The 27,561-nt window shown below is 39.7% G+C and overlaps 1 protein-coding gene and 1 non-coding gene across 2 annotated transcripts in view; one reads left to right on the top strand and one right to left on the bottom strand.

Annotated features, from left to right (window-relative positions):
- The first annotated feature begins 1,701 nt into the window (after positions 1-1,701).
- LOC146474240 (polycystin-1-like protein 2) overlaps positions 1,702-27,561 on the top strand; it is a 27,488-nt gene continuing 1,628 nt past the window's right edge. Inside the window, exons 1-17 of the mRNA XM_085117536.1 lie at positions 1,702-1,821; positions 6,978-7,032; positions 8,475-8,682; positions 10,016-10,437; positions 11,541-12,074; positions 13,058-13,348; positions 14,275-14,686; positions 15,579-16,185; positions 17,732-17,908; positions 18,666-18,791; positions 19,238-19,423; positions 20,238-20,486; positions 20,987-21,718; positions 23,062-23,298; positions 24,560-25,810; positions 26,383-26,551; positions 27,097-27,561. The exon at positions 27,097-27,561 is cut by the window's right edge and continues 1,628 nt beyond it. Coding sequence (XP_084973662.1) covers positions 1,819-1,821; positions 6,978-7,032; positions 8,475-8,682; positions 10,016-10,437; positions 11,541-12,074; positions 13,058-13,348; positions 14,275-14,686; positions 15,579-16,185; positions 17,732-17,908; positions 18,666-18,791; positions 19,238-19,423; positions 20,238-20,486; positions 20,987-21,718; positions 23,062-23,298; positions 24,560-25,810; positions 26,383-26,551; positions 27,097-27,561 — 6,124 coding nt within the window. The 5' untranslated portion in view covers positions 1,702-1,818. The remainder of the gene's footprint in view (positions 1,822-6,977; positions 7,033-8,474; positions 8,683-10,015; positions 10,438-11,540; positions 12,075-13,057; positions 13,349-14,274; positions 14,687-15,578; positions 16,186-17,731; positions 17,909-18,665; positions 18,792-19,237; positions 19,424-20,237; positions 20,487-20,986; positions 21,719-23,061; positions 23,299-24,559; positions 25,811-26,382; positions 26,552-27,096) is intronic.
- Positions 9,068-9,141, bottom strand: Trnap-cgg (transfer RNA proline (anticodon CGG)). The gene has a single exon. It is a non-coding gene; the product is annotated as a tRNA-Pro (tRNA).

Here is a 27,561-nt window from a genome sequence, read left to right as displayed (position 1 = left end):
CAAAAAAACGGGGTTTTTAATATGCTTTTGTTTGTCCACTTCAAAGTCCACTACACACTGTTCGGGGGCACCCAACGACAATTTTGTCTCAGATCCTTTGAAACGTCATTTTAGGTGATCTGGAGTGGCTTTAAAGCTCTATGGGTTCATTTTAGGCAGCGCTATAATATTTTTATCTGTTCGGTCATTTTAGGGGAACTTGACTCTCTTCGAAATTAGTAGCCGTGAGGGCATTTTTGTCCATTTCCCGAAAACCTTAGGTCCGTATTTCCTTTCCGAAAATCTTAGTTGACCTTTTTTCGGCACCCGAAACAACATTTTTATCAATCCGAAAACACTAGGCCTTAAATTTCCCATATCACGAAAGTTCGCGGTGAAAATTCACTTTAGAAAATTGTAGGGGATTAAGGGCCTTCCGAACAGATAATTTACCTAAACGATCTGTTGGGTGCCCCTGACTGGTATTCGAACTCTCGAGTTTAATATGAGCTATTGAGTAGCACACCGGTGGTCCTGTATTATTAAACGTTATTTTGTAGCACCAAATATTAACTTTGCAAACAAATTAGAACGTAGGTATTCTTTGGTTTGGACTTCAGTAAGGCACGTACCCAGCGAACAAAATTCAGCGCATCCTTGAAATGAATAAACATGGCAAACGCCAGGCAGATAAAATTACTTTACTTTGAATGCAAGAATATTCAAGGCCTGGTATAGATGTTTATTGTGTAGAACGGCAGGTGGCAGTTTTCATACATTGTTTATATATGTCCTCCACTTATTACTTACTTTTGAAACGCTTGTTCAGAATAAAGAATAATTTTCCCTATCATTTCAGATTGCAGCAAATGTTGTCTCCTAGCCTACCAATATGGGAATAAAAGGGCCAGAGAGAAATGTTAGGAAGGTCATCAGTGTCTAATGTCGGGCTCACCACCATACTTACTGGATAATGACGTATCGATGTTATTCGAGAGAACTGAACTTGTTTGGTTTTTGTTTTGTTTTGTTTTTGTTTTTTTGGCTTTGCTATTTCTTGTTTTTTGGCTTTGTTGTTTCTCTGAAAATGGTAAAAGTTATTGTATATATATGTATCAGCTGTTTATGCCAACGTGCTAATAAACTTGGTATATGTATGGGATTGTTTTTTTCCAGTCGTAAACTGGTAGTTGTCTTTGCCATCTACATATAACATGGCTTTTCTTTTCATTTTGTTTTGTTTTTTTTTCGTTTCTTTTACCCTTTTCTCAGTTAAAGAAGCTAGGAGAAGAGGCCATTTAATTAAGTTATGTTAGTGTTTATTTTATTATTATTCAAATAACTTAGAAATTCAATACGTAGTTTTAAAGTTGAGGTATTCTTTTCAAACCGTTTTTAATAATTTTTAGACGTTGACTGTCAACGGTAGCCTGATTTAGCGTTTTTTTAACGTTGTTCCACCATGGAGAAATCATTCTAGTTTGACTTATTTTCACAGAGGTTTCTAAAAATGTTTAATTTATATTAAAATAATAAACGAAAAATAAACGAGCTACATGTCAATAAGCGTGCTGACTGACATGTCGTTGTGAATGCAAGGCATTTGCTTAGTTAAAGTTTTTAATTTCCATGCCAATACAAAGTAAGGCGCGTTGTGTGAATCTATCAATAATACATACGGGCACAATACTGGTATATGGGCCCGGGTGATAAGCGTTGTTAGTTTTCAGTTAGAAATACTGGCTATGGGATTGCGTAACGAACTGAAAACCTGGACCGTTTTCGCCTGATAGAGACTCGAGTTGCGTTATACGCTTGAAGACACCGCGAAATTACTGCATGGTAAGCGGATAATTTTTTATATTTTTTTCCAAAAGTCTATTGTATAACATCAGCAATATATTTTTCTTATTATTTTTTTCTTTTTTTAAGTCTGCATATTACGGCTTTATGAAGTCCTACCATAGCCACCGCAAGATTTCTTTAAACGTTAGAGATCAATTTGTTTATAATTTTATACAGGAAAAGTGGCCAAGCTAAAAAAAATTTGTATATTTCAGGCTGGTCGTTTGAGAATTGAATTAACGCAAATGATACATTTTGTAACATTAGCCGGTAAATTTTTCAGGGGCCACTCCGGCCGTATTAATTTGGCTATTTCATCATTTGGCTTCAAAATAGGTGGACTTGAACGGGACCTATAAAACTTTGAATTGCGACAAATTTTTCCCGGCACCGAAAAATTGGCTTAAAACAAATGGTAGACGAAGAAAGATTTTACAAACTTAGTTAAAGACCTTACGTTCTTTTCAAAGGTATTGATTCATTGACAATATATTAAACGCTATAAATTAAAGTTGTGACACTTTTAACTTACTATTCTGTAGATAAATACCGGCTGAACTGCACTTTTATAGGCCGGAATTTATATTTTAAGAACTGGCTTCCTTTGCAGGTAGAACAATGAGATAGAATTACGCTCGGTACCAAACGCAAATTTATAGCACAATTTGTGTCATTTTAAAGCAAGGATTAACTAAAAAAAAATGGAGTTCACAAAGAGATCTGTGATGGTGACTTTTGAAATATCAAGTTTCGTCATGGAGAACTGCACCAATACGAGGAAATATGGAACTTTTAAATTTGAATTCTACGATTCTTTATGCAAAGAATTGTATGGCGAGTATGTGACGAGTAGGCATAAACCTTTATTACATGATAAAGGTTTATGCTAGTAGTACTGGTATCCCTTTATTTCTTTATTTTCTTTTCCTTTTTTTTTTTTCGGGGGGGGGGGGGGCGGTGGAATCTCGTAGGATTATTTTTTCTTTAAATTTTACTATTTTCTAAAGTTGAAATCCGATCTCTGCCAAACTCCATTTTTGCCAAATTCATTGTAACGAATTCACTCCTAAACTTCAGCTGTTATATGTTACTGAATGAATGAAAAAATATCTTTCCGTGGTATGGACAAAAGCAACGATTTTTTGGGTAAATATTTTGTTTTATTGAATGTCAACCAGTGACAATCGATGTCGACATTTTATAGTAAGTAGCAGGTTTTCACTCCTCGCAACTCTACCATTCGGCTAAACTATCTCAGCTTTTATTTGTTGCTGAACAAACAAAAAACTTTATTGCAATTAAGGTAGCCTAATTTTATTAAAGGTTTCCCCCTGGTTTTTCAATGGCTGTAATCGCTGATGACCCAATAACGTATTGTAAATATCGAACGATTGCACCAGTTCTTTATCGAGTCTTTCGTGCATGCTTAAAATCCTCTCGCAACAATTAAGGTAAGCGAAATATAACCAGTCACGTTTACTACATAAGAAATCCTCATTAAACTATACAAGCAATCCAAGTGAATATTTAATATCATATATTTGAAAACTGCCTTTAATTAAACTGTCTTTGTCACTGATTGTTTATAAGTAGGTTCATTCTGCCGCTCATCATGCATTCGTTTGCAATTTTACAACTGACAATTCCAAGACATTGAAATCATGTAGAGAAATGGAGATGATATAAGCATACAAACTAAATGATAATTTTTTGCTACATGTTCCTTGATAATGTTACATGAATTGTGAAAACGTGCTGACACTAAACGAATTCGTTAAATTGTTTGTTTTCGAAGGCAATTGCGGTTTTGTTGCTTAGATACAACTGACCAACAACGAACTATTCAGTTCGTGGACTTTGTGCCCCCCGTCTTTCTTGAAAGGAAAGCTGAGCACATCGGCTTAATATGAATAATGTCACGTACTGGCTGTTACTTGGTTCATCTTTAATAACAGTTCAATAGCTGTTCTTAGCGAAATAAACTTAGTAATACATAAACATGGGACACCAGACGAATAGAAAAACTAACAGAAAAGCTTGTTTCTCTCATAAGCAATTTCCTTCTCAAGAGCTCATCCGCGTTTGAAACGGAACATAATTCCTCAATGTCGTCAGGTTTGAGGTTTTGAAGAACAGCAAAGGTCTGTTCTGGTAGTTTGATTCATTTTAATGTTTCGTTTCTAACACGGTTCATAGGAAGACCAATTGCTTTTAATGATATGACATCGCCGTTTAAATAAATGATATGCATGATGCTCATGATGACGATCTGGTCACAATTTAAGTTTTCGTCCTCATACCGCCGTTAGAACAACCTTGTACTGCCCTCCTGGCCTGTACTGTGCTGGAGTGCTCGGTACTGGCTTTTATTTGAATAGTCAATTGTTAGGATTTCATCTAACTCCAGGACTGAAAAATTAGAACCACCTTGCGTATGATAATAAACAGTACACCGACAGGCCCAAATGGCCAAAACGTTTCAGGACATCAGTAATAATCAAGTTATATAGATTTTTACCAGAGCCAAACAATTGTAGTTTTAATCTGTGAATAGCTTTTTCTACAGCAATTGTATATAGACGATTTTATTTGGTGTTTTTCGTGGATCACCTTTTAGCTTAGTCTTAGTTTTGAATTCATTTAATTTGTAAAGTTTTATCTAATTTAGCTCTAGAGCTGTAATTCTAAAGCTTCAATAAATCTATTTATCATAGGAAAGTAATGCTCAATAGCATTCGTTTGAATGGTCACACTTTAGGATTTCATCCACAGCTGCAAAAGTTAGAACCAGGACTACCTTGTGCAGCATAATAAACAGTACTATAGGTGGTAATTTAACTTTTACTGTATGTTCCTAGATCGTTTTGGGAGCCTTTTAGAGTAATTTGTGCTACTAAACACAGTTTGTTTTTTTCCGAATTACAGAAAACATTTTGGAACAGAATCTCATGGCTGCTGTTGCCTCTTCCCAAACCTGCCTCGCTTTACTTTTTACTAATAGTTTTATCCCTCCGAAAACAAAAGATTTTAACTCTTTCCTATGTTACAGAAAAATGGTTTGACATTTTTTAAAAGAATATATGAGGCCACTCATACATTTCGAGTGATACATGTGTACACCACAATGGTTCGGCGTTGGATGCCACTGAATATATCTTGCAGTGGAATTGAAAGGGTGGCTATATTGCATCATGATGTTTGTTGTTGCCTAGTATTTTCGTAATAGAATCTGTTTAATTTATTACAGTTGACCTTTATTAAACGGCTATATCGGTGTTGAGGTTATCCTTGAAATAGTGCCATTTGACTATTCATGTATACACCGAAATGATTTGATAGTATAGGGAGAAAAGAAACATCGGCGAGTGGAGAGGGTTAGCTTTTATTCGTATACCCCACTTGGGAGCCTGTTCACAGGCTAGAATACCTCTTGCAGTGGAAACCTACGGTGGCTTACTGATCATTAAAACAAGAGTATAGTAGTTGCACTGCATCATAATTCAGACGTGTTTAACTTTTTCCTATCATGATAGAGGATATTACACGGCGGCGCGAAGATATCAATTTTACTTTCGAGTAGTACAATATTGTTTTTAACACGAGAAAATGTAATTCATATCTTAAAGCCACCGCGTACTTTTCTTTTTATTATGTACACAAATCTATTGCTGGCCATTTCTTCACTCACTGTTTGCACAAACAACCGTGACAAAGTGGGAAATGACGTCATCAATATTTTTTACCTGGTGAGGATATGGTTAAATACGCCACTCGCGGGTCCCGGATGTAGTTTCGTATGAATTTTTCGAGTGGTGTTTTTTTTAGTAAAACACTCCTGTCTATATAATAAGACCTAATATTTCATATATTGCTGCTGTCTAGTTTCCTTGGACACGGTGATTACAGTTAACGATTATTTAAACGGCTCTTAAATATCGGTGTTAAGGTTACCCTTGAAACGGCCGCCGGCAGCTGATAAAATACCATATGGCATTTTCACATATACAATTTGCATGGTTTGCCACCCTAACCCAATTAACTCACATAACATTCGAGAGGTCCGGCAAATCTTGTGTAGTTTGACCTAGTAATTTAGGAGATTGCAAGATTTTTCGATTCTTGACAGGGCTTTTTCAAAATATCGGTTAATATCCGATTATACTAAGTTTTATTCAGTTCAATGTTTTCTTTAACTCAGTTATCTGTATACTTACATAATTTCTGGCTTTTATAGATAGCATTTACATTCATGTCTTTAAACATTTATAATAGTTTTAGAGGTTAGTCTACGACCCCTTTTCATTTTCATTTAATCAGTACAGTCGAACCTAATTAAGCTATCACCCTGATTAAGCTAGCGATCAGTTGTCGGTCAACGGCCCGTAATTACGTCCCTTGATTACTGTGATTTTGACCTCTTTAAACGGTCACCTCTATTAAGCGTTCGCGGTAACCCATACTAAGGCCCAACGAGCTGTTTCTTTTGTCTTGACCTGTTTTAAACAGTCACGGTCGTAGCATCTTGGCGTTAACGTTTTTTAAATCCGTTTGATACCATGTTTTCCTTTACCAGAACATTTTTACTATCACTGCATGCATGCATAAAAGTTACACCTTATTTCTTTAGATCATGCACTTTAACCCGCTTAAAACACAGCCGAAATTCTAGGAATTTAGCTAGTGCGATGTTTAATTTTTCAGGGGCACCCAACGGATCGTTTCGGTAAATTATCTGTTCGGAAGGCCCTTAATCCCCTACAATTTTCTGAAGGGAATTTTCACTTCGAACTTTCGTGATATGGGAAATTTAAGGCCTAGTGTTTTCGGATTGACAAAAATGTCGTTTCAGGTACCGAAAAAGGGTCAGCTAAGATTTTCGGAAAGGAAACAAGACCTAAGGTTTTCGGGAAATGAACAAAAATGCCCTAGTAGTTTCGAAAAGACTCAAGTTCCCCTAGAATGACCGAAGAGATAAAAATATTATAGCGCGGCCTAAAATGAACCTACAGAGCTTAAAGGTACTCCAGATAGCCTAAAATAGCGTTTCAAAGGATCTGAGAGAAAACTGTCGTTGGGTGCCCCTGATTTTTAATGTTAAAGACTTGCTTATAGGCTGTACTGTACTAAGTCCTTACACGTATCTTTACTGACAGATGCAGCAAGCTATTTTACTACTGGTTACAAATGGAATCCTGTGCAGCAGCCAAGGTAGGTGAATCCTGCCTCTCGGAGATGAGGGGGGGGGGGGGGTGGGGCGACTGGATTGGATAACATTATTTTAACATGGTAAATCAGCAACAGTAAAGAACAAAAATTTACGAAAACTATCCTTAATGCACTATATACTTTTACTCTAAGATTTACAAACTACCTGAAAATAGAACAAGGAGCATAATTAGCATAATTAGTCACTAAAGAGGCTGCTTTCAGGAGCCGAGTATAGCTGATGACATGAGGTCATTAGTGATTCTGCCTGCCGAAAATTGAAGTGCAAGCTGTTTCAAAGTACCGCACCACTGTAGCTAAATAAAGCTTTTTTTTAAAAAAGAAAAGTTGGTGCAGGGCAACGGAACTGCACGTTTGTTTGGAGATTCCGGCGATCATCGTCGGAACACCCCACCCCAGACGGTACCGGAAACTTTGCCACAGGGCAATAAAATCCCGCCAGCTACCATGCACCATGCCCCCTCCCCTTCCCTACAACAAAATGTTGCCGTATAATGACACTGTAGCGGTTGTACGGGCAACCCTGATAAGCACTCATTTTGATTGACTTTGTAAAGGAGCGACTTTTACCTAACAACTTGAGCCCCGATGTGCCTAAGTCATCAGTCATCAGTCATCACAAGCTCACTCAATATTGCGAGGCGCCTTAAGCTTTTGAAATAATGGACATTAGGCGTTTTATTATACTTTTTTATTTATTTATTTATTTTTTAAGTGTTTCCATCGTGGGGAGCAGAAGTTTTAGTATTTAGATTGAGGATTTTATTGATAATAAATAGTTTTAGAATTTAGGATCTTTATGATTAGGAGTAAGGATTTTAATTGTAAGGACTTTGGTCGTTGCATTGATTGGCTACGGCTGGCCGCCCAATCATTGTTTAGGATATCTGGGCATCCAGAAGTTTTTACTGCCATGCAATAATAATACTTTATTTATACACGTAACACCAAGGAGCTCCTAAGCTACTAATTAATCAATATACAAAATTTACAAACTTCAAAAATTTCCAATTCTCCACGCTTCAAGTCATATGAACTTTAAGAGTACGCTTAAAAGATACAATGTCTTTAGTTTCTCTAACCATTGGAGGCAGCGCATTCCACAGTTTACTGACCAAAAAGGTAAAAGATCGATGCATACACTCCAAATTGAATGGGGGAAGTTCCCGGCAACCTTGTGCTGATACCACGTAAATATTTAACATTCTTAAGATTCAAAAACTCACTAATATAGGGTGCTCCGTGGCTATACAAGCACGTGGCTATACAGCGTGCCTATGCTGAAACCTTTGACGTCATACAAGGAAGTAGAGTTCAATTTAAAAAAACACTTTTCCAACAGCTGTAAAAAATAGTAAATAAGTAGTAAAAGTAAGTAAAAAAGTTTTTTTTAAATGTCGCATACTTTTGTTTTTTCATCCAAGGACTACCAGAGCCGGTAGGATACTACCCTCTATCATCATCAACTGCGGCAAATGATTCCAGCTTATTCAACAATCCACCAGGAAGAATTTTTCACGCTTCCCTCGCCCAAGGGGTGTACGGTGAAGTCAACGGTTCACTCTCATTCTCGGGAGCTCGCTCACCTCCTAGTTACGTCCACCTTCCGAAATCAAGTGTACTTGACACCAGGTAACTATGGTAACAGTTAACAGGTAACTATGGAAACTTTCGTAACAGTCGCGACTGGGGCCAAGTGACAATAATTTTCAGCGTTCGATGTTGCCTATGGGGCGAAAGACAAAAGCCGTTGTATTCTTTCGGGCACAATCTGTACAAATAACAACATTTTTAATCTCCGGTAAAGAAACCCACTCCCCCCGTCGGTAATCACTTCAATGCCCAAAACGTGATCAGCTTTGTACACAGTTCCATTTCAGCCTTTATCTCTGAAATCCGGCTAAAATGGCCTTTTACGTCTTTTCTAGGTCAATTTCATTTTCATGAATAAGTGAATGATCATCGGAGTTACATACGCAACTCAAGCAGTTGCGAAAAAGAAGCCTGAAAAAGAATCAGGCTTGAACGGGATTCGAACCCATGACCTCTGCGATACCGGGTGCAGTGCTCTACCAATTGAGCTATCAAGCCAACTGGGAGCTGGTCATTTTTTGAATTCGTATTATACCCGTAGAGGTGATGAGATGAAAGTGAATACATGAAAATTCATATATTTGAACTGCGGGAGAAAGAATGATCATCGCAGATATATACACAACTTAAGGAGTTGCGAAACAAAAAAGCCTGAAAAAAATTCAGGCTTTTTCGCTGTTTGTATGATAACTGGATGAAATAAGCCCATCTCAGGATGTTTAACAGAGTCTTGCACTCGGCGGTTATTCCACCTGCATAATGCAGGGTCATAACTGGGTTTTTTTTTTTTAACTGAGGCACTCCAAGATGAAACCAACTATGTTAACTTGAAAACTAAAGCAACCGTCCCGAGAAAAAAGTGAAGAAATGAATTCGATTGATTATGTCATTCTAACCTTACTATCGTTGGCGACGTTTGGCCGTCAAACAGCCACCGGCTGGGCTGTGAGCAGAGTCACTTAGGTTAGTTTTCTCGCGAGTCTTTGGCGCCAGCGGCGGAGCGTTCAAAGACTAACCGGCGAGGAAAGTGGTGGTGATCGTGGTTTTCACATCCCGTCCCTCATTTGCCACACCGGCTTGTAAACTAATAGTTTGTACAGGGGAGGGGGGGATGACGCAGTGATGAGAGCACTAGGACTCGCGCCTGATACGCTCCGAGAGATTTTTCTCTGTACACCCCGTTTTTCTACTCTCCTCACTGAAAACCAACATTTCTTAACTCGTTTCGATCCGGGAATGTCCCCAGTTAGTGCTCTGCGCTAATTATAAATACATTGGAATTATCTTGTTATATCCTGCTCGCCGATTAAACCATGGTTTTGTTGGTAGTTGACGTTTAAGTTGATTGAAGTATTTATTCTCCCTGTTGTAGATATTCCATTTCTCTTCTTGCCTGGGTGTTCCCAGAAGGAAGTGGTGGAGAAATTATCTCTTACTGGCAGAGTTCCAACTATGGAGTAGGCATCTCGCTTGAAAACTTTCGCCCTGTGTTATACGTATATTCACGTGATCAAACCACCAAGTACTCTTTAGCGAGTGAAGAGAAACTGCTGCCCAATCAGTGGAACCATATCGCGGGCTCATATGACAACGTTACAGGAATTGCGAAAGTTTATGTGAACGGATCGCAAGTGAAAAATAAAACGAATGTCGGACAGTTACAACTAAAAACAGAATATGATTTGTGGCTTGGTCATCTTTTCAAGGGACGGCTGTCACAAGTTTGGATCTTTAAGGTATCTCTCTCCGAAGAAGAGGTGATCCAAGCCATGGATTTCTCAAAACCGTTAGCGAGTAAGTAAAATTAACAATATTCAATCAAAGGTACCTTGCTTATCTTATACAATAATTTAATTTAATAAAACACTTTTTAGCTTAATTTGTAAATAGCAGTTAAAGTATTTGTATTAGTATTAGTATTTGATTGGTTACGAACTTGCGCGGCTTTTCAGGTTAGTGCGATCTGCTGGCCACGAAATTTCTTGAAATAGAGTTGTTTTCCTCTTTGATGTCATTCAATTTCCAGCAATGTGATTGGTCAATCGTGCAGTTAATGTTATCTCTGTATTGGCATATTCTTAAGGACGGTACCTCCTAATTCGAAGGTATTTTTGCGCAGCTTTTATGACTATGCGGGAAAAAAGCAGATGTTAGATGGGGTTTTTGGAATCCAAAAAGAAAATTGGGGATGAACCACGCATTTTCAGAGATAATTCAGTAAGCAACGATAAGTCTAAAAAGGTGTAAAGTACCTCACCGTGTATGAAATTTTGTTCCAAATTGAAGCTGGCTCCAGCCAATTTTTTTCTGATTTCAATAGCCATTGTTAAGATCTTCCTTTCCTGAATAGTCATAAACCGCGCACAAATATCTTTGAATTTGGATTCGGGCTATCTCGAGATGCGCAGAGCGCATGCGCGGTAGCAAATGGAGGTACCATTCTTTAGCGAGGATCTAACGTTAACGAACCTTTGTTTTGATATTTTTCACTATAAATGGGAGATACTGGAGAATTAACAAACACCTACAGGAACCATATTTTAAGTTCAAAGGAAAATCGCTGCGTCTAATCGGACCCTTATCACTCGGCGGCCATGTTGAGTCTCAGAAGAATAAAAAGCTTTGTTTTTGCACGTTAAGCCTCGCACTGAATTCGCGTCTGGCCGAGGCTTGCCCGTGCGAAAACAAAGCTTTTTATTCCCCCTAGACTCAACATGGCCGCCGATTGATAAAAGTCTATTTAACCGGAGTCCATATCATGGTAGTCCTGCTGCTAGTGCGCATGCTTCGATGCGTTTTTGCGCATGTGTTTTCTTAGAAAAGAAGCGGTCCTCCACTTTGTCTTTCTCCACCAGTTAGGAAATCTAATCTAAATGCTGTTCCGTTACCATTTTCAGGCTCATCAAGTCCTTCTTCAACATATGTGTCCTCAACCTCATCAATTTCATCGACTCCTGGCGACGTTTCACCGACAAGCACAATTACCACAATTTCAGCTGCCCCGAGCACCAACAATTCGGCGTCCAGTCAATCACTTCATCCGCCAAGTCAAAATTATCAGACGCCTACGTCTAGTCAAACGCCGATCAGTTACGCCACGTCCACTGCCAATCAAACTTTAATTCATGCCACTTCTACTGTCAATCAAACGTTCAGTTACGTCGCATCCACTGTCAATCAAACGTTCAGTTACGCCGCAGCTAATGTCAATCAAACGTTGACTTACGCCGCATCCACTGTCAATCAAACGTTGAGTTACCCCGAAGCCACTGTCAATCAAACGGTAATTCTCTCGACCACTCAGACAACACCACTAACTGTAGCGGTAACAATGACGCAGAATATCTCATTCACGAGCGTGATGAATACCCAAAGCATCAACGCTTCAAGCGTCACGAATTTCCAATCATCTGAGAGCAGTGTGAGTCCAGGTAAGAATTTAAAGAAGCCTTTAGCCTGCGAGCAAGCTCTCTATTAGAGTCAGCCGCAAGAGGATTTATTTATACGGCGCAAGCGGCGTGCGAAGCAACAACAACAACAATAAGCTTCATTTGCATGACTATAATAGTCTTTTTACACTCTTCACAGCCAATAACATCACGGCTTACTGACAAACGACCAATAACATCTCGACTTCGTTGACCAATCAGGTTAACAGCCAGAGACATATATACCATCTACTGACGTTCCACAATTCACTTGACTCTGAAGATCACTTCAGCTCAGGTTGTCGAAACGTCAGTCAAAGTCACTTTCCCAGGAGTACACTCACCCGGATGATCATAATTTACTTACTTGTGAAATACGGTATTGCAAAAGCTATTCATAACTAATTATTGATTCGTTTATTGACCTCTCGCGAGCCGCGAGAGATCCTTGGTACATTCTCTTTTCTAAGTAACAAAGATGATAGTTGGCGGAATATTCTTACGTTCTGGATTGGCGTACAGCATTTGTTGATCTAACATGACTGACAGGGAAAAGGTTGACAGTGACTTTTGTCAGGATCTGGCAGTTCCGGCACGTTTAATTTCGTAGCAAATAACACATTCATGAATCGCGTGCAGTCCATGTCTTTAAAACCATTCATGTACTGTAATTGAAAGGTGCGGCTGCAAAACTTTAGTTCGCCGAGGGAACCCTAATTAAACAACTGTTTAGATGAACAGTTCACGCCAAAAACGTATCGCGGTGAAGGCTCACAGAAATTTATTCCTTGTTGTCGAAAAATTTATCTATATAGACAGCTTTCGTTACAATAGGTAGCAATGTTGGACCTAAAGCTTTACGTCATTTCACATCACACCAACATTCATCATTCAATATTTGTCGAAAATATTTCAACATCATAGAGTGCTGAACGTTCCAACATTTTTTCTCTCTTCCTCTAATAAAATATAAATATTACTTTCAGCTCCACTTCTCAAGTGTTATCACTGCTCGGGATCTGAGGACGAGTGTAGCGACAAAAACGTGGCCAACAGTAGCAATGCACAAACTGTTTGCCGCGAAGATCAAGATACGTGTGTGTGGTTTTACGATAGATTTAACAAGAGCCAAGAGCAAGTCCGTATGAACTGTACATCTACTGACACGTGCAAAAAGGACATCGAATCTTGCATGAAAGCTATGAGGACAAAAGCAACTGACTGCTGTAATGTCGTGTGCTGTGACTCCGACTTCTGCAACAAACCTAAATATACAGGTGAATAAACGGCTTATTCACTGATAAATTTACTGTTTGGAAGTATTGTTTTGGGCAACGCCCTAAGCCGGCATATGCACGTACCAACACGACAGCGGCATGATGATGATGATAATAATAATAATAATAATAATAATAATAATAATAATAATAATAATAATAATAATAATAATAATAATCACAATGACAATTTTTAAAGCGCACTATCCAAAAGCTCTAAGGCGCTTTACACTGAAGAACAAAAAACCTGAAATATATGTCAAAGTATAACAAAAATTATTCACTAAAATAACGCTTAAAAAGGTAAGTTTTTAGACTACACGTAAAAGAAATAAGATTAGAACTACATTTAATACTCCCTGGAAGGGTATTCCAGAGTCCGGGAACGCAGACCGAGAAAGCACGATCTTTCAGATATTTCAGATTCTTTGTTCATTGTTCATAGTCACGCGCTATGACATTGGCAAACATCGGAATTTAAGCCCATCCGGAGTCCACGTGCATTTATTTGAGTAGACATCACCAGAGGAAACGTGAGAACGTAAAGTAGTGTTCAGAAGCTTTCAGAATGGCATTGGAATGAATGGTTCAAGATTTGTATTTAATTTTAGTGGTCATACTTGATGACTTGACAGAGACTAACCTCACGGCCATCTTTTTGAGTCAATAGGAGTGGAATGGAAATCATATTCTAGTTAGAAATCCAAGCAATAGGCCATTTCCGAGTTGATGTGAACTTCATTATGAAAGCGAGGCTTTTCAAATGAATGAAATTCAAATGCATATGAATGAAGACTATTTTCATAATAAAAAAGTTGTTCTTAGCCTCGCTTTCACAATGAGAATCAAAGCAGCTCGGAATTGGCCTATTCGATTGTTCGAAACATGCTCACTGAGAAATATTTTGATATGGTGTTACTTTGCAGGAGGCAAGACCTGCATAAGAAAACCTGACCTGGTGGCGATCATCGATGGTGGCGCCGAAGTAATCCGAGGACTTAACGAAAACATAACGATGAACGGGTCTCTTTCCTATGACCCGGATGTTGGACCAGGAAACCACTCGGGCATGAACTTAACCTGGCGTTACGGAGAGATCAAAGGAAATTATTCACTACAACAGCTATCATCCAAAGACTTATTTATAGGACCGAAGAACTCAATTATTAAATTTACCGGGAATAAAGTTTACGGGCTGGTAATGCCGCTCGACTCAACCCCCATGTCTGAAAATAAAATTTACGTCGTGGAACTGGAAGTGACGAAAGACTATCGTAATTCAAGCGTCTTTCAAGTTATTCGCTTCGTGAAAGGACAACCACCCAAAATGTCACAAAGGTAAGGTCCTTTGCAAGCTTTTTGCTTTACAGTAACAGTCACTAATCATGACAGTAGGTCTAGTGTTCGGTGACAGGCGCCCAGTTTCCGAGCAACTTAATTATACAGTGGAACCTCTCCTTACGGACACCTCTATAATACGGACACCTCTCTATTACGGACAGTTCACTTGGTCCCTGAGAGACCGAAATCCATATAAAGCCTACTTCTCTAAAACAGACACCTCGGACACTTATTCCTGTCCCCTTGGTGTCCGTAATAAAAAGGTTCGACTGTAATTAAGTATGTTTTCACTGATCTGAGAACCTGCAATCCTGATCAATTGAGTTAGGGACACTTGGCTCTTTTTTTAATTTTTTCCACTCAACTTCGCCTAACAGAATCAATATCTTTTTCTGTAAGTCGCTCATTAACGTAATGACCCCTGCCACTGTTCAATAAGTTAGAATCATCGCTTATAGACATCACACGCATAAATTCTTCATCATTGATCATGACATTGTAAGGGGCCAGGGGTCCTAGTGAGGCCTCTGTCCCCAAAAATTTAGTGAAAAAGTAGGTAAGTTAATTCATTTATTTAATGTCAATAACACGGGGAGTGCGTGCGCAATCTCCCGAGCCAGAGGCTCATGATAAAGAGCTTGACAATAGCCCAGATCGAATTGGAATTTCAGGAAAACGTTAGTCTATAAGGACAGCAGAAAACCGGAGTACCCGGAGAAAATCCTCTCAGAGCAAGGACGAGAACCAACAACGGCAACTCACATATGATGTCAAGACCGGGAGTAGAACCCGGGCCACATTGGTGGGAAACGAGTGCTCTCACCACCGGTGCGCCATCCCTGCTCCCCCAATTGTCAGTTTACAATGTAATATTTCTATTTGGTTTCAGGTGCCTAATAAACTGTGGACTTAAGATAAGCCCCTCAGTAAAACTAAGCGTACAATCGGAGTGCCAAGGATCTCAGTGTCATAAGATAGACTCTTATGAATGGGTACTATATCAACAAAACCAGTCCGCTGCAGACGCCGACATCGTATGGCGAAAAAGAGAAGACTTACAGCACCTCGCAAGTACACCACTTAACTCAAGCGACATTGTTATTAAGGAGAGCTCGCTAAATGGGGGAGAGATCTATCGCTTGGTGCTTTATGTACAAACCACAGACGGTCTGCCAGGGATGTGTGCTTACGACATTTCTACTGCCTTGCCTCCTTCAGGCGGCACTTGCACGATCACTCCAGCCAGCGGTATCTCGTTAAAAACTGATTTCAACTTGACTTGTAGCAACTGGACCAGTGACGTCACACCACTGACGTACCAATTTCGATATCAACTGGGCAACGGTTTGTACAGTGTGATATACCACGGTGTAAACAATTCCATTATTTCATGGTTGCCACCTGGAAATCAGTCAGATAACAATAGAGTCAGGTTTGTGGTTACTGTGACTGATAAATATGGCGCGTCTGCTCCAGCTGTGAGTCTGATTGTTCGGGTAAGTAAGCTATAGGGAAATCTTGGCATCGCACTCTATTCTACTTCGTTCACAAATTAAATACCCCTCTAGCTAACTTAACTAGTGTAATAGACCCTTCTGCGAAATGGCGGCCGAAAATTCAAATAAGTTAAAATTAAAAACGTATACCAGCACTAGAAAGAGTACTTTTACTTTAGTAACCCTGCAAAGTTTCAGCATATCAGGTGTAATATCAGCTGGGAAAATGTAAGTTGAAAAATCAACAATTTACAGACGTTTGTATGACGTATACCTCCGGTCATACAAACGTCTGTAAATTTGTCAACTTTCATCTTACATTTCCTAAGCTGATATAAACGCCTAATAAGCTGAGACTTTGCAAGGTTACTAAAGTAAAGGTGCTCTTTCCAGTGCTTGTGTCACTTTTTCATTCAGTTCAATTTTAACTTATTCAAATCTGTTGCCGCCATTTTGGAGAAGGGTCTATTGTGTTCCGCTTTAGGAATAAATGTTGGCGCATGAAGTTCTTTGTTACAAATATGGTGCTATGATTCATCTGTAAATTTTTGGCTGATGACCTATGCAGCTAGTACAGCCACAGTCGGTCAACTTGTGCGGCAGTAAGAGGCGGCCCACAACAAACAGACACTTTTCATGCAATTTTCGAGGTCAAACAGTGGTTTTAGAACTGGTTTACACGTCGTACTACGTAAATAGAAAAAAGCACAAGCGCACATATCAGGAAAAGAAACCTATAGTTAACTGAGGCGACATGGACACAGCAGCAAAATGAGTGCGCATGCTCGTCACGCGTGAGCAATCTTACTCGGCAAAATGGCGGCTTTTTTAAAATTCCCATTGCTTGTTCTCATTTCGCGTGGATAAGCTCAAATCAAAATAGCTTAGGATGCCGCTTTCAGGAAAGGTTTCTTCGAACTTCCTCCATAAGATATCTTATTCAACAAAAAAAAATATTGTGGTAACAGGTGTGAAATTGGCGATTGAAGTAGAGCATTCGTAATCGATTCACGCTTGAATCACAAATCCCCGGAGCATGCGCACTCATTTTGCCGCTGTGTCTGCGACATGCGGGTAAGAACAGGCGCATGCGCAAACTTAAGCCAAGGTGCGCTACTCACTTGCGTCCCTGACTTGCCTGTAGTCTGAACCAGCATAACGTGCGCATTAACGCAAGCGTTTGCACTTCCATCGGCACTTGAGTTTGTGTTTCCGTTAGTGATTATCACGCGTGAAACAAATTCTAGCGCAAGCTAAGTAAATGGAATTTTTCCGTTTCTTGCGTCAGCGCTTGTGCTTGCGTATGCACTTTCTTGATTGTAATACACACGTGTGTTCGCTTGCGTTTGCATTTGTATCGCGCATGGGCAAAACCAGCCCTGACTAAATACACAATCCTTTGAAATCATAAGAAATGTATCTTTAGTTAGAGATCTGTATTGAAAAAATTGGACGGCTAAGAGAACCAATCAATTTATCTTTTATTCAAGACGAGTACAGCATTCAGTAACCTTTCGCCGAGAATTATTTGCGTTTTCTTTTCCAGGTTGAACCCTCTGAGCTCTTAAACCCAGAGAACCTGACCAGTTTTCTCACAGCTAAAGATAGCTTGTTTAATCGAGTACTCAAAGATGGTGATCTGAACAAAGCGGCACAAATTGCAAATACGTTACTCCAGGCAACTTCACAAGATTCTACGTTGACTTCAGCGGATAAATCTGAGGTAGATATAAAGGATTGGTTTTTTTTCACATTTCTGTAGTTAGGTTTTGAGCATTTTGTTAACGCAGGTCTACATGTCCTCTTCGGCTGCTGGCTAAGTTTATAATCATCCTGAGAAATTAAAAACTGGATCATTGTATATAATCAATCAATTCCAGGAATTTTATTGGCTTAGCGGCCATGGTACGTGAGCCATTATACCATGCCCGAGAAATAGTGACCATTAAATTGTCTTCTGGTTGTTCTTGCTAAAGCAAAATCAGCAAGATGTAAAGATATTTCTTGATTGTTTTCAATAAAAACAATTGTTCCCATCGCGCTTGTTGGATATAAGATGATTATTGTAGCCAACGCGGTGCTACGCAGCTTGTAGAGTATCTATCATCTTATTTCCAATGCAATGCGCGCTCGTGGAAGTATTTGGTGCGCATATGCGTATGTATGCACAGGAAATATTCTTGCGTACCAGACCTTTTATTTTATGTCCACATGCATCCAAATGCATTGGATCACTTTTTATCCTGGCTTAGTGTTACCAAGTGGAAACTGACACGAGTACCGGAGAGCGTTAAGAGAAAAGATATATTAAAACCGCAGCGTGTACGACAGCATTCAACGGGGAAACTCTTGGTGATAAGTCGAAAGTGGATTGTACTCAGTAAAGCAGTTGTGTAAACTTGTGCCATTACGATGTCTAAAATACGTTAGGCGAACCACAGAGTGGACAAGTTGTTTAATTTATTGTTTGTTTTTCACAGATCCAAGAATTTATCGTTAAGAGTATCGTCGGCCTGAGCGTGGACAGTATTCCGGATTTGCTTCAAACCTCATCTGTGATTGGCTCCGCTATTCAGGACACTCAAACAGTCTCTGCCAAGTCTTTAGTGAGTTAATGATTAATGATGATGATGATGATGATGATGATGATGATGATGATGATGATGATAAAAGAAAATTATTTTGAGACGGATAAAATTTACTGAGTCTTAATGCAATTTACAATGAGAAAAGACTGCGAGGCTCGAGACGATTTTCACTCCTTAACAATCATCATTATTGTTGTGTTTCCAGATCCTAGTCTTACCTGAAATTGTATGCAAAGTTTTTAAATTGAATACTTGGCAAGTTATTTGAGCCACAAGAGTTTTATGTTAAAAACAAGGTAGTTAAAGTCAGACAGGCATGATAATAAAAGTATTTTTGTTTTTTGTTTTTTTTGTCACTGACTAAAGGAAGTTCAGTATCTTTTAGGGCGTTACACGTTAAAGTATGATTCCTTTCAGGATACCGTTCAAATAGTTTTCTTAGTTAGTAAGTTCATCTTTGACAGGAATACGCTCTTCCTGCAATCGATGACATGACGTCACTGTTGTGGAGCACCGCCCAATTAAAGGATGTGGCTGACATCCCTCTGATCACACAGTCTGCGGAAAACTTGGGCGCCTGTCTGAACAGCGTGCTGAAGGCTGGAGCACTGATCGCGTCAGGAACGTTCGGTTCCGGTCTCCAAGAGCAGGTAATTTGTTAAACTCTTAAAGGGTTTATATAGCTACCAGTAGCAATAATATGGAGAGTTATCATAGTGATAGATCCACAAGATCCAGCTGTGGCGCCAGCGTTCAATACCTTATCATTAAATCTAAAGTATTCGGAATTTGAGAATAGATCAGTGAGTCAAGCATACTATCAAACGCTATTTCAAGCGCAATTCGATTCTTGCAGCGCTGCGCTTTGTGTTGTTGCCACGTGACAGTTTTGGTTAAATCATTTTGATATCTTTATAATGGTTGCACTTTCAAATTGCTAATAAACATGAATAAAAATACAAGTCGTATGCGAAGAGAAATTATCAAGGTCCAAGATTATGCTCACGACTCCGAGTCATGTAGTTCTCGAATTTGATTGTCCAGTTGAAACAGGAGTCACCAGTTGTGGGTCAGGCTCCGGTTGTTCAAAGAGCAGATAACTCTATCCAGTGGATAAATTGCTATCCGGCGGATAAAATGCACTCCAACTAATACATTTTATCCTCTGGATAAAGTTAATATCCACTCTTTGGAAACAACTGGGGCCAGATACTGAAAAGATGTCATGTGGTAACGCGTGATACTGTAAGAGCAGGTTAGGGGGGAGGGGTGGACAGGCCTTGTCATGGCTTGTATCATCACACGGGACGGGATAGTCACACAGGACGTGGCTTGGATCATCCCACTGGAAATAGAAGCGGTCGTGATGTATTCTAACAACAGTTTGTTTGATCTAATTCTTTGGTTGTCAATAGTTTTACACGGGATTGTACAATGTTTGATTTGCATAATTTTTGTTCTCAGGGTAAAAACTTGGTCACAGATTCAATGAAGATTATTAGCATCATTGCAGACGCAGTACTAGCTATAAAAGTCCCGGATGAAGAAATGACGTCAATCAAGACAACGGAACTGGCCCTGACCTTAGGGCGGCACACCCCAGCAAAACTTGCGGGACTAACAATTGAAGGAGGAGACGGCCAATTTGTTTTACCAGTTGAAAAGGAAACACTGGAATCCAGCATCAGTGGAACAAGTTTTGTGGACACGCAGGTAAACTTTCACCTTCTTTCACTGTTCTTCCAGCCGAATCTTGTAATGTTAGTCAAATCGCTGTGGACATCTGGCCACATTATTGTGAGACATTTCACCCCACTTCCCCCCCCCCCCCCCCCCATCACTTCCCCAACGCTAATAATAAATTAACACAAATCTGTCTGTAGAATTAGTGATTAACATTGAATCGTTGATGTGCGCTTAATTGAGCCTGCACTCACTAATGACCAGTGGTTTAGCGGAAACTGTAAATGAATTTTCAACTGGCCAAGTAACTTTTAGACGTAGTAATTATTTTATATTTGAATTTAGAAAAAATTTTGGAGTGATGTTATGCATAAGTCGGAATTTTACACCGTTATTTTTTTCTTTTTATGTCCCCAATTATCGTACTGATGATGTTTACTAAATGTACGTGCCATTACATAACTTCAAGCGAGGATTAAGGGGTCCCTTGATCCTCTCTTGATAACTTGTAATGTGTTTCCGATTTTCAGATGCTATCAATCCCGTTCAACCCTTTCACCTGGGACAACACGAGAGAGAGAGTGGACTCTGATGTCTTAGCTTTGGACTTAAAGGACAGCGCGCGAAGCCTGATCAAAGTGTCAAATCTCACAGAAGACATCGTAATTGTTACACCATTGAAAGCTCAACAGGCGTCTATACAAATCCCACAGTACTTCACTCAGAATGACAATCTGCGTTTTCACCAGATAGATGTTGAGTACGAAAACACGATGATTATGTTAGAAATTACGCCGAACGAAGCAAGCACGAGCCTGTTCGTTTATCTGCAATATGGTCAGCGGCCAACCACTCAAGAGCATGATCTCAATGCCACTGTCTCTAAAACAGAAACGTGCATTTGGACGAGTGCGCATGATAAAGCTGGTGGGATAACAAAGTGTTCCTTAAATGGACTTAAAACTGTGCCTATAGAAACAGTTGCTAGGCAACCAGGAAGATACTTTTTAGGCGTGCAAAGCTATAATACCAGTGTGATACCCGTTAAGAGAAGAAAAAGGTCATGCTTTGGAAATAAACGACAAAAACGATCCTGTGTTCAGGTCAAAGATCCCCCTCCCACTCCCGCTAAGAGTGAAAATGTAACTGTTGTACCAGAGTATGATCCCATCACTGCTAAAAACTACACTCTGAGGGTGGCCCTGGGGAGCTGTGTGTACTGGTCTGACAAGCTGGAAAAGTGGACCACAGACGGCTGTCGAGTGAGTATTAAAAAAAGTATTTTCTAATCATTATGGCTGGAGGTGATTTAATGGTTAGTACATTGCGTAAAGTCAAATCTAAAGGCTAGTGGTTCTAGCCTCTTCACCCAGGGCCCAGTTGTTCAAAGCCCGATTAAGCTAATCCTGGATTAACGTGAAGTTTGATTCGAGTTTAACCACTAATCATCAAAGAGTCTTCCAAAGATTTTGCCCCTCAGTTTTGACTTTAGACTTGTCTTTACCATTAGCTTAAAATTAGATTTTAAAAACATTTTTAACGAGCGAGCTGGAAACCTCGGTTAACTTTTGATCGGTGATTAGCGTTAATCGGCTTTCGAACAACCGGGCACAGGTATGTACGAGGTACCGGTGAAAAACTGCTGGGGTTAACCCTGCAATGGAATCTAAGTTTGCTTCATGCTAAACCAGGTTAAACTTCAGGCCATTTGGGTCTTATCATCATTAACCTGTTTAATTTAGAACATCATCATAACCAACATGATCATCGTCATAGACGCATAATATTGTGTCCTCCGTTTTGGGGCCACCTGCAAATAGAGCCAAATGATGATGATCATCATTGTCACCAGATCCTGAATCGCGATTCCTGAATGTCGAGAGATGGAATCTGGATAGGTTTAACCATTGAGACTTCAGAGTGGCGGAGAGACACTGTGAAGGGAACTTACTGAATAAGGAAACAATACAATGGCGGTGTCAAAGACTAAGTACTACACTCCCACTTTTGTAAGACCAAGAGAAAATAAGAGGAAGGGGTAGAGAGGAAAAGTAGGGGCGTTGGCGGTATATGTGAATTACACTTAAATTATTTTTGGATGTCATTTAAAACGGAAGTCGGTTTCCCGAGACGTCCACAACAAAGGATTCCCCTGAAGTAATTGTAGCGGCATGGTAGCGTTGAAAATTGTCAATTAAAGAAGCTGATTCACTCTAGCTTTACTCAAAGACACTGCTGGACGAAAGATGATCGGTAAATCCTTGAAGATCGTGGCAACCGAAATCATCCCCTTATTTTCTTTTGGAAAGACTTAGGGCGCGTTCGATTGACCCCATTCCGATGATTACTAGAAATCCCTTCTGAGAGGATTTTGGAGCATGGAATGCCAAATGTCTCTTAAATTGTCGTGTTTCAACGAAAGCTTGTAAATATGTTTTCCCAAACTTACCTAAAAAGAGAAATCTTAACTATTCCGCTTATTCTTATTCCGGAATACCGTGAATCGAACGCGTGCTTAAAAATATCTGGCATACATTAATGTCAACTAACGACATATTGAGTCTTTTTAAACTTTTTTTTGAGCGCCTGATATTTCTATTCACAGGTTTTATCGGCAACACTGAACGGGCTTCTTAAGTGCGCGTGTAACCATCTGACTTCATTTGGGGGAAGTCTGTTTGTGAAACCGAATCCCATCGATTTTGATAAGGTGTTGGTGGAGTTCAAGAGACTCGGAGAAACTGGAAATATAGCGGTTATAGTGACAGTTGCTGTTGTGGTCCTATGCTACGTTGTTGTCCTTATTATCGTGAGAAAGGCGGACAAAGAAGACGCAAGAAATGTAAGTATTTTTAATTATAAAAATAACAATAAAGTAGAATTTGTAGAAAATGGCAAAAATTAAGGACAAAACTTGCGTAAAAAAGTACTCTTATTGTTTGTTCCGGAGTTTAAATAGAGGCTGGGGACGAAATTGAAGTCCATCACAAGAAACAATCACATTAAAATTAGTCAGTTTATCAAGTTTGAGGTTCTGTCGTTAGATTACAACCTTGTAGAAGGCTTTAAAAAATCGGAAAAATTAGAGGCTTTGTATGGGTTTGGGGGACGCCATCTCAGAATTAGAGACATTGGTATGGAATTTTGGGCGACCTTTGGCAGGTCACGGCCAGGTTGCTGCGCAATGAAACATAAGCACACTTGGTAAACTTACTAATTTTTATGTGATCTTTGTGGCGATGGGGTTTATTTGAACAATATGTATACTAGTGTCCAGTCCCGTTATGTGAATCATGTGTTCACAACTGAAATTGCTGCACGCAAAGTAGAATGTTCCGAAGAAGAAAGGTGCATTTTCATCTATCCCCACAAGCATATTTCAATGTGTAAACACATGAATTTATTGTGTGAAAATAAAACCTAAGAAGCTATAAAACGCTTCATGATTGGCCAACAAACCAAGAAAAATTGAATTCAGTTACGCGAAACCTGACGCGTGAAGGTGAAAACACATGAATTTATTGTGTGAAAATAAAACCTAAGAAGCTATAAAACGCTTCATGATTGGCCAACAAACCAAGATAAATTGAATTCAGTTACGCGAAACCTGACGCGTGAAGGTAATCCCTCGAAACCGACACCAGTGTCTGCTTGGAACCATTACCGTAAGGTTGGACCCACTGTAACGGGTCCAGGCGGATACTTCATGAACTCACCTATATGCCCGGATTTTTAAGATTCATTGATCCGAATGGTTGGGAGTATTTCTTAAAATTAGGGCGGTTTTCAATTGAGTGTCGAAAGTAATTTCGCGTTTGCTTTGGTTTTGCATTACTACGTTCTGTGATTGGTTAACAAAACTCGCGCCACTTTCTCAACCAATGAGAATCCAAATCAAAACCAATCGTGTTTTGGCCGCACGCGTCTTCCCGCGCTTGGCAACAGTGACATGTATTTGCTTCGAATTCTGATTGGCTCGTTGTGTTGTTTACACCAGTTGTGATTGGCCAGAGTAATTACTTTGGTTTTGGTCTTACGACACTTAATTGGAAACCTCTCTAGTCTGTATTTGAAAAAAATTAAGGTTCTCTGTTGATTTATAGAATGGTTTGCCAGTCCAGCTACCCACTGCTTCAAATAACTCACACGAATATGAAATAATCATCACCACGGGGGTCTGGAGGGGTTCCGGAACAACAGCTAATGTTGCCATGGAGATATACGGCGCTGACGAAAGCACTGGAATTATCCAGCTCGTTAGTGATGAACCCGGGGAAGAGAATTCGCTTTTCTCTCGTGGAAATACGGACATCTTCGTTCTCAAAGTTGACAAACCACTTGGTGTTATCCAGGGAGTGCGGGTTGGGCATGATAACTATGGGGATAGCCCTTCGTGGTTTCTTGAAGAAATTGTAGTTCGCGACAAGGAGACAAATCGCTCTTGGACATTTACGAACAGCCAGTGGCTAGCTCTTGAGCGGGGAGATGGAAGAATAGAGCGACTTTTGGAAGCGACAAATCAAACGGATTTTGACAAAGAAGTTTTGAAACGGTGGTGGAAGGGCCTTACAGAGAGTCACATCTGGGTCTCAGTTATAGCAAAGCCTAGAAGAAACCGCTTTACACGAGTACAACGGGCTTCGTGTTGCCTCTCTGTGCTTTTAACAGCTATGTTAGCCAACGCAATGTTTTATCAGCTGGACGGAAAATCTGAACAAGTCATCCAGATCGGGCCATTGAAATTTTCTTGGAGGCAAGTTATAATTGGTATTGAAAGTGCGCTCATCGTTGCGCCAATAAACATCCTTATAGCATTCTTGTTTCGGAAAGGAGCTGAAAGGACAGTAGAGTACACAGCTCATTGCTGCTCCAAAGCAAGGTGGCTCACTTATGCCGCCTGGATCATTTTCTTTTGTTCATGCGCAGTTTCGGCGACCTTCACTATCTTCTACAGTTTGATTTGGGGAAAGAGTATTAGCGAGCAATGGCTGTCTTCTATGTTTATATCTTTCACCCAAGATATAGCAATTACAGAGCCTGTCAAGGTATTCTTTACAGCAATATTTTTAGCAGCCATTATCAGAAAGAAGAGAAGTAAACCTAGCGGCTACGAGTGCGTGGAAGAAGCAAAAATGAGTTCTGCAAAGGGACGACTGTGGGAGATGAAGTTATCTGAAGTTGAAGAGATGAGAAGACGCCAGGCGAGGAAACAAAATTTTTCGCGTTTTTTCGTGGACCTCTTCGTGTACCTAATCTTTGTTTTCTTGCTTTTGGTGGTGTGTTACGGAAACAGAAACGACCACCGCTACATCATGACAAAATCAATCAGAGATGGGATACCTAAATTTGATACGGTAAGAGTTTAGAACGAGACAGAGGGAGGCAAGGCTGTGAATCAACCTCGTTTCCAGGATAACACACCGAGGGGAAGAGGTTGGAGAGGAACAGAGAGAAGCAAAGATGTGAGCCAACCTCGTTCTCGGGATGAAACATCCTGGGAACGAGGTTGGGTGTGAGCATTGCTCTGAATGCTTTATTACATTCGTCAAAAATACAAATTACACTTTAGAGACAAAAAAGGAAAAACCAAAAAACAAATACACGATATGCAACTACTAGCTACTACTTACAATACTTCTACACTGTGTAAGCAAGAAGGGGAATAAAAAACAAATAATTATAAATATTAGCTAATATTCAACAAGAAGAGCAAGAGATTAGTTTAAATCTTAAATTTTCCAATTTTGTATTGAGAGTAATTTGGGTAAACTTCAGTGACTTTATAAATGTTCAGGTATTTTTCCATAAAAAGGACAAGAAAATCTAATTGGTGGTAAGAGCGTTGGTCAAACCCCCTTCTCTGATCGTAAAGACAAATTAAAACAACACAGAATTTTTAACTAAATGAAAATTCTTTGGATTGTAGGTTTTATCCAACACAAAGTATTGGAGCTGGATGACTGATGTTTTTCTACCGGGTGTGTTTGCTGGCATGTGGTATAACAACCAGCGGGAGAATCAGACAATGTACATTGGAAATAAACGTTCTGTTCTTGTGGGAATGCCCCGAGCCAGGCAACTTAGAGTTGAGCCGAGTAAGTTTTGGTATTTTCTTTTCTCGTCCTACAGTTTTCTCCCTGTTTCAGTTCCTCATCAAATGATTTCGCGCTACAAGCAAAACTATGTGTGTAGATAAAGGACCATATGGCAACCATTTACCCTGCATGGAACGTCTTTGTTGGCGACATTTCAATCGGTCCATTTTACAGTATGTGCTTAGTAACCTAGCATTTGGGTGGAAGCGAGGCCGGAGTTCAACCTCGTTCCTAGGGCTTGAGCTCTGAAAACGAGGTTGGCCAGAGTTTACTTAGTTTTGATACAAACCTCAGTGCTTTTGATTTGTAAATGCAAGTAGTTAGCATAAGAACAAAGCATGATCTCCATATGCATATGAAAAGCAGCATATCAAAACGAAGTCAACTGCAGCCATGTCCATAAGCACAACTGTAAAATGAGCTTAATGGAAGTACGCTATCTCGTAAACATTTGAAGAAAATTTAGCCTTCGAATAAATAATGGGATTTCTATTTTTTCAGACAACAAAATTTCCTTCAAATGGCTCTTTTTCAAATATTTGCAGAATCGTGCGATGCCTTGGATTACATGAAGTATGCTACTGAATGCTACGGTGGGTACTCGAGTACAAGCGAATCAAAAACAGCCTTCAACAAACCGGGCTGGAAGCCTGCCGACAACACCACGAATGAAGACGAATTATTCCGACTTTGCCCGAAGCCATGGCGATACCAAGACCCCGAAGAGACCGACACGTTTCCAAAGTGGGGACAGTTTTCGTTTTATCCAGGGGGAGGTTTCGTGGCCGACTTAGGATATGAAAATGCAACAGGTTTTAGCATTATTGAGGCGTTACAAAAGAATAGCTGGATAGACAGACAGACAAGAGCCGTTATTTTAGAATTTTCCGCATTCAATCCATCGTCTAATCTTCTAGTTATCGGTACGTACTTCTACGAGATCAAAGAATCGGGATACAGAGGTCCATTCACAAGAACCGAACTTATTTCCTTGGACTCAACAGAGACAA

This window comes from Pavona decussata, unplaced genomic scaffold, assembly GCF_977016875.1.
Source record: "Pavona decussata unplaced genomic scaffold, jaPavDecu1.1 SCAFFOLD_91, whole genome shotgun sequence".
In the NCBI taxonomy this organism is placed as follows: domain Eukaryota; kingdom Metazoa; phylum Cnidaria; class Anthozoa; order Scleractinia; family Agariciidae; genus Pavona; species Pavona decussata.
This window is presented reverse-complemented; position numbering and strand designations above follow the sequence as displayed.